The sequence below is a fragment of the Staurois parvus genome, unplaced genomic scaffold (genome assembly GCF_062004578.1).
Source record: "Staurois parvus isolate SC_StPar_1 unplaced genomic scaffold, SC_StPar_1.0 ptg000153l, whole genome shotgun sequence".
Lineage (NCBI taxonomy): Eukaryota > Metazoa > Chordata > Amphibia > Anura > Ranidae > Staurois > Staurois parvus.
In genome coordinates, this window is record NW_028317949.1 from 22807252 (window position 1) to 22824967 (window position 17716).

The 17716-nt window shown below is 41.2% G+C and overlaps 1 protein-coding gene across 3 annotated transcripts in view; it reads left to right on the forward strand.

The window, feature by feature from the left end:
* CDH20 (cadherin 20) overlaps positions 1-17716 on the forward strand; it is a 472975-nt gene that overhangs the window by 446137 nt on the left and 9122 nt on the right. For all 3 annotated transcript variants that reach the window (XM_089674847.1, XM_089674848.1, XM_089674849.1), the window contains 3 exons: positions 3785-3921; positions 6670-6791; positions 11677-11794. In XM_089674847.1, the coding sequence (XP_089530973.1) occupies positions 3785-3921; positions 6670-6791; positions 11677-11794 (377 nt within the window). The remainder of the gene's footprint in view (positions 1-3784; positions 3922-6669; positions 6792-11676; positions 11795-17716) is intronic.

A 17716-nucleotide genomic window follows, 5' to 3' on the forward strand; every position in this document is an offset into this window, starting at 1 on the left:
TAAGTCACTGAACGCTGCCATTACTACTTTAAAAAAAAAAAATCCATATACATTATTTCATTCAGTCCCAATTTCATGAGAGTAAAGTGCTCATGTGTGAAATGCTTAGTGGTGAACTTCATACAGAAATGACAGATGATCCTCCGTGGCTCAAACGGTGCCCCACATGGATGTGCATTCACCGTCATCTGTGGACCACCTATCTCTAGGATGGTCTTATGCGCTTTGTTTGGGACTAGCCCAATATGTGGCGATATGGATGGCACCAATATCCTTCCTGGGCACAATGCAATATGGCTGATGGTAACCGGCAAGATTATGACCAGCGTTGCTATTAGTAACGATGTCGTTTCATAAGAGCTGTTTCAAAATTCCTCTTGACAAGAGGAAGAAGGTTGGTGAACTCTGTAGAGATAGGTGGTCCACAGATGACGGTGGGTGCACATCCATGTGGGGCACCGTTTGAGCACAGTGGAGCACCTTCGTCATTTCTGTACGAAGTTCACCACTAAGCATTTCACACCTGGGCACTTTACTCTCATGTAATTGGGACTGAATGTTATTAATATTTATTTATTACATGTGTAACAATATTATTATTTATCGCTTATTGTATTGTATTTTAGTTTATGTGCGGTCCAAATAGTATTTTGTTTGTGTTTGTGCATATTAGTTAACAAATTAGGATTGCTGCTTTTTTATATTAGGGTCAATTTGCATTAAGATTTCACCTGTAAGCTCAACAACACTTGATTTACATTTATATTGTTTGTAAACGCTATCATTTTCACGCAAACAAATTAATATACACTTGCTAGTATTTTTTTTTACCAAAGACATGTAGCAGAATACATTTTGCCCTGATCAAACACCACCAAAAGAAAACTCTTTGTGTAAAAAAAAGATACAAATTTCAGTTGTGTACGGTGTTGCATGACTGCGCAATTGTCAGTTAAAGCAGCACAGCACTGTATAGTATAAAATGCCCTGGTCATGAAAGGGGGTAAATCTTTCAGAGGGCAAGTAGGCAGACATCTCTGGAATAAGTGTTAATACAACAGTAGTGTACTAATCCATTTTCAGATTCAAACTTGGTGATCAGTCTTTTCCCCAAGATCAGTCAGTCATATAGCAATCTACTACATCACCTATACACAGTACGCAGGAGTAGCTTCAAATAACAAAAATATAAAGCTTCTAAAAAATCAATAGTGAATTACAGGTATGAAACAACCTGTGTCCCCTGGACAGTGAACTTTGCATTCCTACACTGGTAAATTTAATATTTCACTTGAATATAATGATGAATCTTCTGTGGCTTGCAGAAGAAAAATAATCTAAATTCAAGGTCTGGTTAAGAGAGAAAAATGTAGAATTTATAAGAAAGGTATTACTTCTGCATATTGGCATTAGATATTAATAGAGCGTCATACTCATAATCTCAATACTAGGTCGACCTTCAAATATAATGAAATTAGAATGTGCTGAAAAAAATTATTTACAAGTGTAAGTCCCTGTACAATTTATCTTAGACCTGCAACAGTACATGGTTCATTTAGTGTTCAAGAATTGGATGAATTCAATAACTGCAGTCTTGTCATTTCAAAGAAAGCAAAGCAGAAGTATCATATAAGTCTGTTGGTAAGGTTGGAAAATAACTGGTTGCCATAATTAAAAAAAAATGATTTTAAGTTTCTCAGATGTAAACAATACATTTTGTAAAGTTGAACTCCAGTCAAACAGATAAATACGAGGGAGTTTTTTACCTGCCAAAGGATTTGTATTCCTGTCCATCCATTTCTAAGACTTACACAGCACTGCCACACAGCACAGCCTTGTCTAGAGGGGCAAGAGAACTGAATTTTTCTTATGTAGTTGAGTAACACTTACAGGTCTTGTCCCTCTACCAGTCAGCGATAGTAAATTTAGAAATATCAGATGGGTGTGCTCGACTATCTTCACTCTGCTCTTTTCTCCTATGAGCATGTACCTTGGAGCTTAGGAGCACTACAGCACAAATGATCAGCTTGTAGGCAGGTTAGGCAGTTGGCTGGCCTGGGCTGAGGAAGGGGTTAATATTCTGCACCTCTGTTCCGAGCTTTTTGGACCCAGCCTATCCACCTGCCCTGTGATATAAATAAGGAGGTTGGCCGAGTTCAGGAACTTCAGCTTCGGCCCACTCAGAAAGATGCCATGATCACTGTGGAGCTCCCAGGGAGGACTGCTGTGCCCTGCAGTCCATTGAATGGCATTGGAAACCCGGAGAACCATCAAGTCTTGGAAAACACCAGTTATGGACTATCACCATGCTGAGGTATGCCTGGGCAGCTTAATCAAGATAGTTAGGGATTGTTTCATTGAACGGTTCATGTTGGACTATGTTGCAGAATACTCAGTAAAGTTGCATCAACTGTTCGAAGCGTTATCTGAAGTTACGTTAAAGTGGTGCATGATAGTCCCTGGAGTCCCCTAGGGTCAGTAAAGCACATGTGAGGTATGGAGCAGAGCCGCAATAAAAGGTTTACTCAGCAAGAGGAGCAGGAGGAGATATGCAGTTGCTATGGGTAACCCAGAACAAGGGGGTCATTGATCTGGATTCCTCCCCAGCAGTCAGTTTCCCATAGCAATCAGGACCAAACCTGCATTATGGAGACCCAGAGCCTGGCCACATGGTACAGAAGTGGATGTGTTAATAAGTGCATGCAAGGCAGGACTTCATTTTGTCACTGGGAATGAAGTGACAGAGGTACGCTAGATGGGTGGAGAGGGCATAGGCTCAGTGGTGTCCCTCGTAAATGCAAAATACTGTCACAAGTTAGCCTGCAGTTTCTTGTTTGTGTTCTTACCTCTTTGCTGCAGTCCTGTTCCTGATCCCATCTCATGTGTTTGTCTGTGCTAATCTATGTCATCTGCTGTCCTCTGGGTTTTATTTCCTTCCCTTCCCTTACTTCCTGGCCTGTCTCCTTGTTTGCCTGTCTATATAAGATGTGCTCAGACTAGGCCACTTTGCCTGAGCAACTTCCTAGTTGTCGGAGCTCCTGTGTATTGCTACTGCCTGTATCCTACACTGACTACTTGTGTACCGACCCCAGCTTCGTTCTCTGACTGTGCTTGTTTTCCGCCTGTCCTGACCTCGGCTAGCCTATCAGATTCTGTTTGTCTCCTCCAATTATACTCTGCTCCCGCGAGTGGTCTCCTCATCCTCAGCTGGGCGTACCTGGGGGCTGCGACCTGGTCCCAGCTTGCTGCAAGTCCATCCCCACCGTCAGGGGCTCCGTTGAAGAAGCAGGCTGGGGCTTAGACTCCACGCCCTGGGGAACCCCAAGTTGAGTATCAACAAGGGCTCACTACCACAGGTACCATACAACAAGCAAGGTGTGTAGTGACAAGGGAAAGGAGGTTCTACAGAGGAACTATATACCTCATGCTACTACACACAGAGTATAGCTCATCTCTAAGCTGAGGAACCCATCATAATGTTTGACACGATTGGTGAGTGCATGCATGGTGAAAGGTACCCCCATGTGCAGGGCTAGTGGCCCCACCCACAGGCTCCTTGTGCTGCTCCCTCTCCCAGATTTTGATACCAAGTCAAATTAAGGTACTTGCACTGCTTACAATTAAAATCTTTCATATATGTCTGGCTTTAAAAATCACTATATTGCTGTGAAGTTTTATGTGATGTTATTGTCATATATTTCCATAGAAAAACAAAATATTGGCGGTTCTAGGCTAAAATTTAAAAATGTGGACTATATGTAACCGATTTTAATACTTTTTCCAGGTATTCAATTGACAGAAACAGTGATCCTGGAAGATATTTCTATGTTGACATTACTACAGGAGCATTGATGACAGCAAGACCTTTGGATAGGGAAGAACTGGCATGGCATAATATCACAATTTTAGCGATGGAGATGAGTAAGTATAAAATGAAAAATGCTTTTTACTCTACCCAAGCCTATCAAACTAAAAAATAATTTTGACTGAAGTTGGGTTTTAGTTTTACATTTTATGGTACATTAGATTTCAGATTCTCAAAACTGGTCTGGTTGTTTTTAGCTCTGAATGGTTGGCACCAGAAATCTCTGCACACGAATTTCTGGCTAAAGTTGCTTTATTGCATGTGTTATACAATGGTCATACCCACAAAAGTGCGACCCATGTATTGAACTTTAACCCTAAAGTTAGTTCATTTTTAAAAAATTGTTATCAAGTAGTTTTCTTTATGATAGAAACTACTTTGTAAGTCATAAAAGCTCTTTCCTTGCCTGGTAAAAAAAAAATCCTAGTTGCACACTGAACAGCTATGTATTCATAGCGCAGTGTACAGTCTTGGCATTTTACAGATGCTGGGAGGAAGTAGCTCTCATGCATATGTATTGGCATTACATCATCTGTGGATGACCAATAGGAAGAAAGTAGACATTGGACTCTAAAGAAGTCCATCAGATGGCAGCTGCAACAATGAAGCGACAAGGAGGAGCAGAGATGCCATATCATTAGAGGAGGACATTTTGGGAGGCAAGACTCACATAATGTGAAAAGATGCTGTGCATATTTTCACATTAAACCATTATCCATAAAACATGTGGTGCCTCTTTCATATATGGGTGTACATGTGACTGCCCGTGTGACTCATTTATTATTCAATTATTAGGCATGACATGTTACATGAAAATGTAACAGGAAAAAGTGAAAAACAATATGTCCAAAGAAATCAGTAGACATAGACAATGTTCCTTAGTGATAATACTCAATATAGTCCTAGTCCAGAATTTGTGTTTTCTATCTCTAATGTGCCAATCTTCCTCCACTCTGTGCACAATAAACGAAGATCCACACCAACATGCAAAGTGGGTCCCACCACCTTTTCTCTTATGCACTAACCTCTAGCTGTGGACCTATGAACATATGTTATTAGATCTAGATGGGCATTTTAACCACCTTCCGCCTGCCCTATAGTAAAATGACGGGCACAAGGTGGTTCTCTCGTTCTGATAGGACGTCATATGAGGATGTCCCACCAGACTCACTGCGCATGTGCGGCTCAGGGAGCGTGCAGCGCAGCAATCGCCGGTGAGCTGTGTCCCTCGGACACAGCGGATCACGGAAAGAGCCGAAGATGTCGGCTCGGTCATGTGATCAGCTGTGTCCAATCACAGCTGATCACATGTAAACATGGAAATGCCGGCTATCGGCATTTCTCTCCTCTCGAGCTGTCACGCCGACAGCTCGAGAGGAGAGGAGAGCCGGTAATCGGCTTTCCACGGAGGGAACATGTACACTGATCATCAGGGCACTGATCAGTGTGCCCTGATGATCAGTGTGGCCCCAGAAGTGCCACGTGCCAGTGCCCATCAGTGCCACGTGCCAGTGCCCATCAATGCCACATATCAGTGCATACCAGTGCACATCAATGCCACATATCAGTGCCCATCTGAGCTGCCTTTCCATGTCACCCATCAGTGCCAGTCAGTGCCACCTAATGCCAATCAGTGCCACCTATCAGTGCTGCCAATCAGTGCCACCTAACAGTGCCAGTCAGTGCCGCCTAACAGTGCCAGTCAGTGCCGCCTAACAGTGCCAGTCAGTGCCACCTATCAATGCCATATATCAGTGTCATGTATCAGTGATGCCTGTCAATGCCCATCAGTGCAACCTACCAGTGCCTCCTCATCAGTGCCCATCAGTGCCACCTATCAGTGTCCATCAGTGCAGCCTATCAGTGCCCATCACTGCAGCCTCATTAGCACACATCAGTGAAGGAGAAAAATCACTTATTTACAAAATTGTATAACAAAAACTAAGAAAAAATGTTTTTTTTCAAAATTTGTAGTGGTTTTTGGTTTGTTTAAGAAAAAATAAAAATCACAGAGGTGATTAAATACCACGAAAAGAAAGCTCTGTCTCAAAAAAATGATAAAAATTTCATATGGGTACAGTGTTGCATGACCGCGCATTTATCATTCAAAGTGTGACAGCGCTGAAAGCTGGAAATTGGCCTGGGCAGGAAGGGGGTAGAAGTGCCCTGTAGGCTAGTGGTTAACCTCCAAGGGCTATGGGCGTAATAGCCTCTATCTTCTGAGTTAACCTTATGGATGATTTTCTCCTTTAATTAATCCTGGCGGATGTTCCTTTAAGAGACCACTGGTCTCTGCCTTCTCTGCTTCCAGTGCACTCAAGAAAGCATACAATGGCCTCTCATAGTATAGTTAACCTCATTCCAAGCATTTATTAACAGTAATGCATTAACAATAATCAAATGGTAAAAAACACCTTTAAAATCTCACTGTATAGTCACAAATCAGCTCTCCTGTGGCATCAGCATCACCCGACTCCTCCCACGTGTTGCGTCACACCCACGTGACTTCATCAGTTCTGCTGGTCTGCTCTGTGAATAACAATATGTGTTACCTAACCTAAAGAGCACATGTAATAAATCACACTGTGTTGGTTGTAGCTGGGTAAATATGCAAAATGCTACTTTTATTAATTGCATAAAATATGCATTGATTAGATGCTTAACTGTATTTATGTTAGCTTTGCTTTGCTGATCACACTCCAAAGAAGACTGTATATACAAAAGTAATTGGGTATTGTAGTCAGTGATGCATTGGTGTTTTTTCATTTTATGTTATTTTTATTCTATTTGTTTCAATATTTTAGACAATCCAGCACAGATTGGAAGTGTTCCAGTTATGATAAAAGTATTAGATGTCAATGATAATGCTCCAGTATTCACAAAATTCTATGAAACATTTATGTGTGAAAATGCAAAAGCTGGACAGGTAAGAATGGTTTGTAACAATATCTGTTGGGCTGAACGTTTGGAGCTATTGCTCAAAGCAACACAGTTGTTATCCACTCCATAGATTGTTGCATTCTTAAAGCTGGACTGTAAACAGATATGAAAGAGTCCCATTTCAATCAGTTAGGTGTCTCTAACAAAATCTTTAGCAGGGACCTTGCGTGACTTGCACAGGAGAGCATTCTAGCCAGGGGCAGACTGACCATTTGAGCACTCAGGCACTGCCCGAGGGCCCGGGGTAAGTAGGGGGCCCCCATGAGATGCCCCTGGTACTTTTTTTATAGGCTTTCTTGGGTGTGGGCGAGGACACGGGGGGGCCCCATGATCCCCTATTGCCCGGGGGCCCCGTGAGTTGTCAGTCCACCCCGGATTCTAGCAGTATTTGGGCTCCTCAGTCTTCTAAAGATCCTGTGAGCAAGTTAAAGTGGAGTAACTTTTGTGTTTGTTAAAAGTCAGCAGCTAAAAAAAAACTGTAGCTGCTGACTTTTAATAAACACACACTTACCTGTCCCAGGGTCCAGCAATGTGCTCACCCGCGCCATGCCTTCTCTGCCTCTTTTCTCCCCGGCGCCGGCATTACAACTGTAGGCACCAGGCTGTGACAGCTGGCAGCTTCACAGTCGGGTGCCCACTGCACATGCACGAGTCGCATTGCACATTCTGATTGGTCCGGCAGTCTTCTGGGACCTGTGAAGGTTGCCAGGAGACTGCAGGAGAAAGGAGGGGGCTGAACTTTCAGCTCACTGAGCCAGAAGTGGGAGTGGGTTCCTGTCAAAACCAGATACCTGCTCCCCCCCAAAAGGTGCCAAATATGGCAGTGGAGGAGGGGAGGAGGCAAACAAGCAGAGCTTCCACTTTTGAGTGGACCTCCACTTTAAGTGACATTATCTTGGTTGAGGTGGTAGGTGAGCATGCCAGAAACCTGGGTTTGATTTGAGTATTTTTCACTTTCTGTTCTAATTTATATTATTTGTTAGAATTTTTTAGCTAGCATTTTATTTTTGAGGGATAATGGGATAGCTAATAACAGAACCTTGTATTTTCATGCAAGGCCCAGTTTAAATGTATCTATAGTACTTCTGATTGTCTTGATATTGATAATAGTGCTTATAATAAATCTTTTCTTCTCCAGTATATAATCTCTCTTCTATTATATATGAGGCAAGGTTTTCCTTTCAAGACAAAATAAAATAAAATTCCTTCTACTCATGTTTGATCATTTTCACCTGTACTTTTCCCACTGATTATTATTAAAGGATACGTTCACAGTTGGGGACATGTTAAATGTTTCACCCATTTTTAGAGTTCTGTGAATGAATGAACTACAAGTCCCAACAGCCATTGCAGCTGTTGGCGTGTAGTTCTCAATGAACTACCATGGCACTGTGGAGCACCGTGTTGGTTCATTGATTCTTCCTGTCAGTATATCTGCTTGCCCGTAAATCATGTATGGGCAGGCAGATATACTGACAGGTCTGCAGGAGACCTGCACAGCACTAGCGATCTGCGGAATGGTGTTGCAATGTTTTAGAGGCTCCTGCAACAAAAAATAATAAATGCACATTTTTTTACCTGCAAAAAAATGTGCATTTAATATTTTTTGGCAAAAGGTGAACTTATCCTTTAAGGGCTCATACACACAGACACAGTGTGAAAAAAATGTATGTTTTCGGACCCAGGAGTTGGCGGGGGGGGGGGGGGGGTTCAGCCCATTGCCAGCAGCCTGTCAAAATCTAACTGTATGCAGCTATATGCACATCCGGGCAATACATACAAGCTCATATGTGTACAGGAAGCTGTGCATACAATCATATATTTTGCACTCTTATGTTTATACTATGTAAAAGGCTACTAAAGCAACCTAGTAACAAGTTACATATAGTGACTGGAATGTAATACTAGAAACTATAGATTAGCAGGATCTTGTGATATGGTGGAGAAAGAGTGGGTAGATGGAAAGAAGATATCATGCCATTTAACTTACATAAATAAAATCAATAAAATGAAAAAATGATTAATAATTTTAGTAATTTATGGTATTTCATAAAACTCTGTGAAATAATCATATATGTACCCTAAATTGTTACACTGCAAATCATAACTTGCAGTTATCTTCCCCTATGGCAGCTTGTCTGTAAATCTCTTTACCAACTCTAGACCTTCCTGAGTAGATTCATTATTTATACATCAATAAATCTACTTCAATTCAATATAAATTTGTGTTGGGTATAAGGCATTTGCCATTTCGAAACTCAATAACAACTTGGTCATCAAACAATTGAAGGGAAATACTGAACAAACCACTAAATACACATATAAGGTTGCTGTTTTTTTTCTTTTTCTAAAGTAGTAAATATTACGGTTTACATGTATTCTTCACACTATACAACTAAGCGGGTGATACACTTAATTTCCAGTTTGGTAATTCAGCTTCTTGGTTCAGCAATGCAGTTCCCAATTTCACCTTTCCCCTTCTTGCTGCCTCATTTGGCAGTGAATCGGTATCTTCAGCTCTGTATAATAGGCAGTAATCTGGCCCACGACAGTAACTTACTGACAAGTGAGTTTGACTTGTGAAGTGAGTATATTAACAGCATTACTGGACAGAATCAAAAATACTTTGTAGAGTAAAGGAATCAATTTATATGTATTCATCTGTGTATTTAGCTGTTTGCTGGGAATTCCATTTTGACCTAGTTCTCATGCCCAGCTTTGGGCCTGCCTATATTTATACTATTTTATTTACCTAAAGAGCAAATAATTTGGTAATTCTAAAATGCCAATCCTTTTTTTGTTTGTTTCAATACGGTTTTATTAAACAACTCAATACAGTTGAATTTTTGTTCCATAAGGATGTGCTTACTTTACTTTGCATGGTACAAACACATTAGATTGAACACAAAAAGAGGTTGAGGTTAATTGGCTAAGGATATACTCAACTCATATGTACATGAAAATATGCGTCTCAGTAAAGCGGGGTCATGAAAAAAGTAGGCATACCCAAAAAGTGCATTTTGTGAAAGGATGAATACCTTAACATTAAATAAGTGTTGTCAAGAAAAAACACCCGAAGAATTGAAGGACTATTTACAGATTTAAGATTGTGCTTTGGGAAAGCTAAAGAATAAGTCCCATACTCTTTGGACAATCCCTTTTTTTCTACATTAAGAGTCTGTTTGGCCACAGATTAATTTAAGAATTACCCTGTAGGAATTAATAGAATAAGTTTACATACCAAGTGTAAGCAGAATTATTCACTAGTTGCAAAGGAAAACTTAAAGTACAGCGTAACATATAACTAAAGGCAAAACCTATAGATATAGATTTGGACATTGTGGTAAGGAGCTAGAACCACTGTCAGGTATGTATTTCTGTCTTTGTTTGGGGGATTGAGTCTCTCTAATTCCACCTCTTTACCCCTTGGCAGTTGAGGAGGGCTCCCAGGCTGTTTGGTGGGCTTGGATTTCAACACTCTTCACCCATTGTGTTTCTTAAAGTGAGTGTAAATGCTTGTATTTTTGTTTTATGCTTGCCTGAGTATCCCTAAACCTCCTCATCTCGGGTCCCTTGCTGGCACTCCTGGCTCTTCCCCTCCGCCAAGTGCTCCTTAGAAAGCTGCTTTCTATAGGGCATTCATGCAGGCTCTCTCTCGAGTCTGTCTGAGTTTATTGACAAAGACAGCAAGACACCCCCCTGCTCCTTCATCACTGCCTTTGATTGACAGCAAAGCCCAAGAGACCAGCAAGTGAAGGGAGAGAAGAGATGCAGATGTGCATATCGCTGGATCGAAGGAGGGGGGATAAAGATTCCTAAACATTTTTTACCTTAATGCAAGGAACTCATTAAGGTACAAATTGTTTAGGTATTATAACCACTCTGACAGCATATCCAAGGTTTCTGGCACCACCTATAGTTAGACAGGGCTGTGCAAATCTCAGAACTGAATGAACAGTAATTCAAATCCTTTGGCAGATAAAACACATACTAATATCTATTTCTTTTGTTTATCTGGATGTTTGTCTGGAGTTCAGGTCTAAGAATTTAAATCCATGGGTGAATTGATATTCTTTTAGTATTTTACAAATTAAAAATTCTACTGTTTTTCAATTCACAGTTAACAGCATTAGCCCTAAAGTAATAAGTGTGAAATTACTCTGAAAATAGGTTCATTGGAAGTCATCAAGAGAAGTCTTTCTATAAGCGCACATACTGTATATTCCAATGCAGACAGAATGATATAGATCCTATCAGTTTCACAGGTCATAGATAATACGCATATTCAGATTCAGCTTCTTATATTGTGTACCTTAAATTTTGCTTTAGCAATAAGAATGATTTTTAGTCTCAGTATAACCCTTTATACGCCCAAAGTCTGCATTACCCGAAAGCAGCTTTGCCAAAGGCCCATAGCTTGGTAAAACAAACATGAAAAGGAGATGAAAGGCAAAAAAGTTCAATATAAATAGTTTGTGAAATTTGGTTACACTAAAAATCACCAACAGTAAGGACAAATATAAAAGATCAGATATTGCACTGCGCCTTTTATAAAACAAACTCTTGTTTCTCTTATGTTAGCATCCCTGGCTTTCTAAACGAAGTGACCCTTCATCAGTGGAAGAATAACTGATTCATAAACTCTCATAAATATGAAGCTTTAATTGAGTTACTTGAATATAATGTTGCTGCTACCCAATGACCTTCCAACGTTTTACTGAATTGTGAAATTGACAGTTAATTTTCCTCTGAATTGTGACTGTCTGTTATGTATTATATACCTCAAACAGCTTAAGGTTCTATAACAAAGACATTTAATAGAGTTCAGTTATCAGTATTTTCACCTGTTCTATTCTTCATTTGCATTTCAGCTGATTCAGACTTTGAGTGCAATAGACCAAGATGATCCTCAAGAAGGCCAGCATATATCCTACAGCCTGCCTCCAGAGGGAGCCAACAACCCAAATTTTACATTAAGGGATAACCAAGGTATCTATATTGCACTTTGAAAATATGTTTAAGATGGTCCTTATTTTGGTTATAAAACCAACACATTTGAGTTAAACTGCATTGTACCAAGTCCAGCTCTGAATACCTTTTTTACATTTTAGATTGATTGGGCAAGGAAGTGGTATATTTGGTTTCGTGCTGCCCTAGGCAACACAAAAATCATCTCCCCCCCCCCTCACGGAGAGGCTGACATTGACCAACAACACCCCAGCCCCCCAACCACACCCGAGATAGCCTTCCACTACCACTGCCCCCCATACACTGGAAACCCCCCCACCCTGGTGAGAGAGAAGACACTCACCTTCATAGTTCCGGACATCCCCGGGAACAAGAATCAAGCTCTGCATACACCAGCAAACAGACCACAGCCTCTCTCAGATCCCATTTGGTCCCCATGTTGCGTGTGTCCCTTCTTCCATCCCTTCCTTCAGGGGGTGGCACTGACCCCCTGAAAAATGCCGCTGCCCCCCTGAAAAATGCCACCCTAGGCAAATGCCTTGTTTGCTTTGTGCTAAATACGCCCCTGGGGCAAGGGTTGAAACTTCTGTCAGATTTCTATTGATGTTGAAGGCCTCAATAAAGAATGTTTGTTCCCTTTATCCTTTTTCTATGTGACGCCAATACAAGAAATGAGGGTTGTCATGTAAAATGAAAGCACAAACAACAATACAAATGTTGTAATGGGTTTCCCTCTTGGGTTTTATTTTTGTCTCCCCAATGAAAAGATTTCCAAACATTTTCAGGTACTGGGAACTGAAGTAAGAGAAAATCTGCACCCTGGGGACACAAACATGAAAACTTAAACCAGTCATTCCCAACATTTTAACCCCATGAAACCCCTGAAATGTTTTTCAGGTCTCAGGGTACCCTTACTAAAACCAGTTCTTCAAAGGATCTATGGCAAAAATGTCTATTACATAGTGTTCAGAAGATATAATGTGTTCTCTTTACAGTGGTTGACAGAGTGCCACTCTTTCAAACAGCTTAAAAGATCATTGGATTTAGGCCACTGGCTCTCCCAAGTGGAAGTGGACCTTGAATTATTCAGGCAGGTCAGATGGGAGGTCAAACAGCCACAGCTCAAGGAACACCTAACAACCTCTGGAGGAACCCTAGAGTTCCTCAGAACCCTGGTTAAAAATAGCTGATTTAAACACAAGAACTAGGAACAAATGGGCACTGGATTCAAATATTAAAGGGTCACTGGTACTGTAACAGCGCTGATTTGGCAGCACTTCACAAAATGGGGACATCCCTTAGAAACAAGGAAAGAACCCAGATTTGAGAATCCACATACGTACAGACCATTGAGAGGGCCAAACAATTGTCCAGGATTCTAAGGTTTTTAATGATAAAATGGATTCATAGCAGGAGAAAATGTGTTTGGCTTTCTTCTGCTACTAATTAGTTTTATCATTCAAAAAATTCAAACTGCTGGATGTTTGTTTGTTAAATCTGCTGTTAAAGTGCAAACAGGAATACAGCTCTGAGGGGCAGGTAGGAGATGCTACCTCACGGAAAAGGCGAACATTGCCTTGCTGGGGCTGTGAAGAATTGGCCATCATCAGAGAGACTGCCCCAACTGTAAACAGAAGAACCTGTTAAACTAAAATGCTCCATTGTTAGGAATCAAGCATTGGTGCAGCAAAATGGAAAAACACCCCATTTAAGAACTGAAGATGCGATGGCTGACTGTCCTGTTGTGCATCGATATTTACTTTCCCAAGAGGACGATGAGCCCTTACGCACCATGGATCTGAATGACAACCACAAATGGGCTCTCCATAAAAGTAATCTGATTTACCTTTATGAAGAACAATAAAAGCTCCAAATGAAAATTTTGAGAGTCTGATGAATCAACTGATGGCAGCAAAAAAGCAAAGAACTACCAATGTGTTTTTGGGGTCACAAAATCCCCTTTCTTTAGATCTGGGAGGAAATTTACAATATTATGTGGACTTCAAAGTGCTCTTGTACAGACTGATCTGCAGATTTTTGTTTGGTACTTTTTTATTGACCTGCTGTACTTGGATTTTTCAGTACAAGTTAACCTCCTTCTCTAATGGGTCCCTGTCCTGTGGTGAGCTGCCAAACCAAAACCACTGAGCTGATTTTAGGATGATACGGTCTACCTTATGAAAAGGGCCAAGATGCTGAAAGGGCACCCTGTAGAGTGTCCTGCTGAGAATCACAACTTCAGCAAAACAGTTGGGACACAAACAACCACTACAATTATTTTCATAAACAGCAAACAGCTGGAGGAATCGAGGGTCCAAGGACAAAGGGTCACTCCATTGGAACTGGAGTACTTGGTAGTCATTGTGGCAAGATTCTCACAGTAGTAGGGTCTTCCCAACTGTAGCTGTATGCTACTAGGCTCCAGTCAGCCTGGGCACATGCCAGTTCTGAAAGTGGAGGGCCGCTCAACTGGCTCACCAGGTGTGGCTTTTCTGAGCTGCTGGGAGAGGGAAGCTGAGGAACCTATCCTCCCCGGTGTATGTCCAGGAACCCAGGGAGTTGTAGGAAATAGAAGTAAAGGGATCCATGTCTGCATTTGATCATAGTGAGTAAATGAGGACCTTGATACACAGCCGTATGGTACCCTGATTGAGCCACATAAACATTTCTGTGAATAGTCAATATTTGTGAAGCTTTCATATTCAGACTGTATGTTCATCCTACAGTGTATGCATGTTCTTTGGCATTCTGGACCTGTTTTGCATTGTTTTATAAAACTTTGCACTAGTTTAATAAACTGCAAGTTTCTGTCTGATTAATTGGACGGTTATATATTCTGTTAAACAAGTAACATGTCAGCACTTGTCTACAAATCAACAGACTGGGAATGAAATGCCCTATGGTAACCTTCTCTGACCACAGAGATAAGTAGAGACTTGCAAACAGCTGTTGGTGTAGAAAAGCAGCATCGAGCATTTACCGGTACTTGTGCTTTATAGAGACAACACGTAGGGTTGCTTTTCCTCATCCTTCTTCGTAACAGACTTTCTATTCTTCTGACATGACAAATAAGCTGTATTTCAAACAGGAAATGGCCAGCAGTCCTTTAACGTACAATTCTCATTTTGAGTTAAAGCTGACCTTCACCCATACAAAGCATTTCCTCTACTTTGCCTCCTCCACCCCCCACTCCCTCTTTCTTAAACAGTTGGGACTATTTTTATTTTAAACATAAATACCTTTTATAACTTCTGTATTATTAACTTCCTGAACCATCGTCTAGGCCAGTGGTCTCAAAACTGTGGCCCAGGGGCCAGATGTGGCCCTTTGCTTGCCTTTATCAGGCCCTTGGGGCACTATTCCTCATACTGACACCAACTATGGGGCACTATTCCTTTTACTGACACCAACTATGGGGCACTATTCCTTTTACTGACACCAACTATGGGGCACTATTCCTCTCACTGCCACCAACAATAGGGCACTATTCCTCTCACTGACAACAAAGATGGGACACTATTCCTCCCACTGCCACCAACGATGGGGCACTATTCCTCTCACGGACACCAACGATGGGGCACTATTCCTCCCACTGACACCAACAAAGGGACATTATTTCTCCCTCTGACACCCACAATGGGGCACGATTCCTCCCACTGACACCAAAAATGAGGCACTATTTCCCTCACTTACAACAACAATGGTGCAATATTCCTTCCCAGAGTACCAAAGACCAAGTACCAACCATTTTCTACTCCAAAAAGCCACAGTCTGCCCCCCTAAAATCTTACCCTTTGTTTAGGAAGCTTGGAGACCCCTGATCTAGTGCAAGGATGACATAGACTGAGTGTTCATAGGTCTCTGACAGGTCTATGCGAATGGGAAGAGGTCTGTGGCGTGTCTGCACACATGCAAGCAGGGGTGGACTGACAACTCATGGGGCCCCCGGGCAATAGGGGATCATGGGGCCCCTGTGTCCTTGCCCAAACTCAAAAAAGCCTAAGAAAAAGGTACCAGGGGCATCTCATGGGGCCCCCTACTTACCCTGGGCCTTTGGGCGGTGCCCGAGTTTCCAAATGGTCAGTCCGCCCCTGCATGCAAGATATCCCCACACACACACACACACACACACATGCATGCAAAGAAAGCCATAGGTCCCTGATAGTCTATGGGAACAGTGGCATGTCTGCACATGCATGGGATCTTGTTCCAAGATGGTGGCGTAAGAGCAGAGTGGTGAGGGACAATTTTGTCTGCCAGGAAGACAACGCTGGTGTCCATTGACTAGTATGTTCTTTTTTCTTTATTTTCACACGGACAATTATCAGGGCATATACACTTAATTGTAGCTAGGTTGAGTAAAGTTACTTTTGAAATTAAAAAAAAAAGCCTATTTATGTGGGGTAGCTAACGAAACATAATTTTTTTCACTTACTAAAAGGGTAAGAAAGTTTGTCAATTACCCTGGTCTCAGTATATTAGCAAAACCTACTATACTGTATATTATATTCATGAGTTTTTACCTTTTTGTCTAGAGCCTTTTACACACAGTTTTCAGCTTGTATAAGAATAGCATGTACAAAACATGTGCAAAGCTCCCAACAAGCTTCAAGCAACTTTCCCAAAGTTTTTAAAGAAATCTTTCTCTTTATTTTTGGGGTGTTGAACACTGATCTTAAAAGGACTAAACAAACTATGGCCTTTGTCAGGCTTTAAACATGTTTGAGGTAGTGCTAAAGCTTTCTGAAAGCATGTTGAAGCTGTTAAGCATGGTAGACAAAGCTCCTATTATGATCTATGTGACCAACAAAAAGTTGTACCTGTGTTCCAACTATAATTATATTTCTGTACTACAGAAAAACAATAGAGACATAAAAAGAAACGATACCCAATCTGCACTACATGAATACTCATATATGTTATATAAATCTCTAATGGACCAACTGATAAAAATGTGTGAAACACCAACAAACAAAATTGCTTCTGTACTTAACCACTTGCCACCCAATGACATCATCGGGTTCGAGTGGTTATACCGGGGGAATGCGATGCTGAATAAAGTTAAAGTGATTTGAGCAGCTAATTAGTCACAGAATTGTTTCTTGGTTTGATCAGATGCTTTTAAGGGCAAAGGTGAGATCCGGGGTCTAAAAGATCCCAGACCTCTCGATAAAGAGGAGCTGTCATTGCTCCAACTCTCACAACGGCTGTTGTTCATCCCTTGTGATAGCCATAAAAGTGATCAAAAAAGAAATTAAATAGTGTAAAATGTAAATATAAATATTCAAATAAAAAAATAAAGCACCCCCACCCCCTTGTGTTTGCCTGCAAAGACAAACTCATATGTAGGCTGTGCACGCATATATAAAAGGTGTTCACACCACACATGTGAGATATTGCCATAAATATTATAGCGAGAGCCAGGGGCGGACTGACCATTTGGAAACTTGGGCACTGCCCGAGGGCCTGGGGTCAGTAGGGGGCTCCATGAGATGCCCCTGGTACCTTTTTTATAGGCTTTTTGAGTTTGGGCAAGAACACAGGGGCCCCATGATCCCCTATTGCCTGGGGGCCCCACGAGTTGTCAGTCCACCCCTGGCGAGAGCAATAATTCTAGCAATAGACCTCCTGTGTAACTCTACCCTGATAACCTGCGAAGGCTTTTAAAGCTTCGTATATTTTTAAAGCGTGACATGTTAGGTATCTATTTACTCTGTAAAATATTATCTTTTATAATTTACCAGTTAGATATTATATTGTGTTTTTTGTACAAGAAAATGAATTTGAAAAACTGCAGCACAAATACAATGTAACAAAAAATATATAATGTTTGGGGTCTGTAAGTAATTTTCTAGCAAAAAAATGCAGATCTTTACATGTAGGAGAAAAATGTCAGAATAGGCCCGGGGGCCAAGTGTTTAATAACCCGCAAAAAATTAAAAT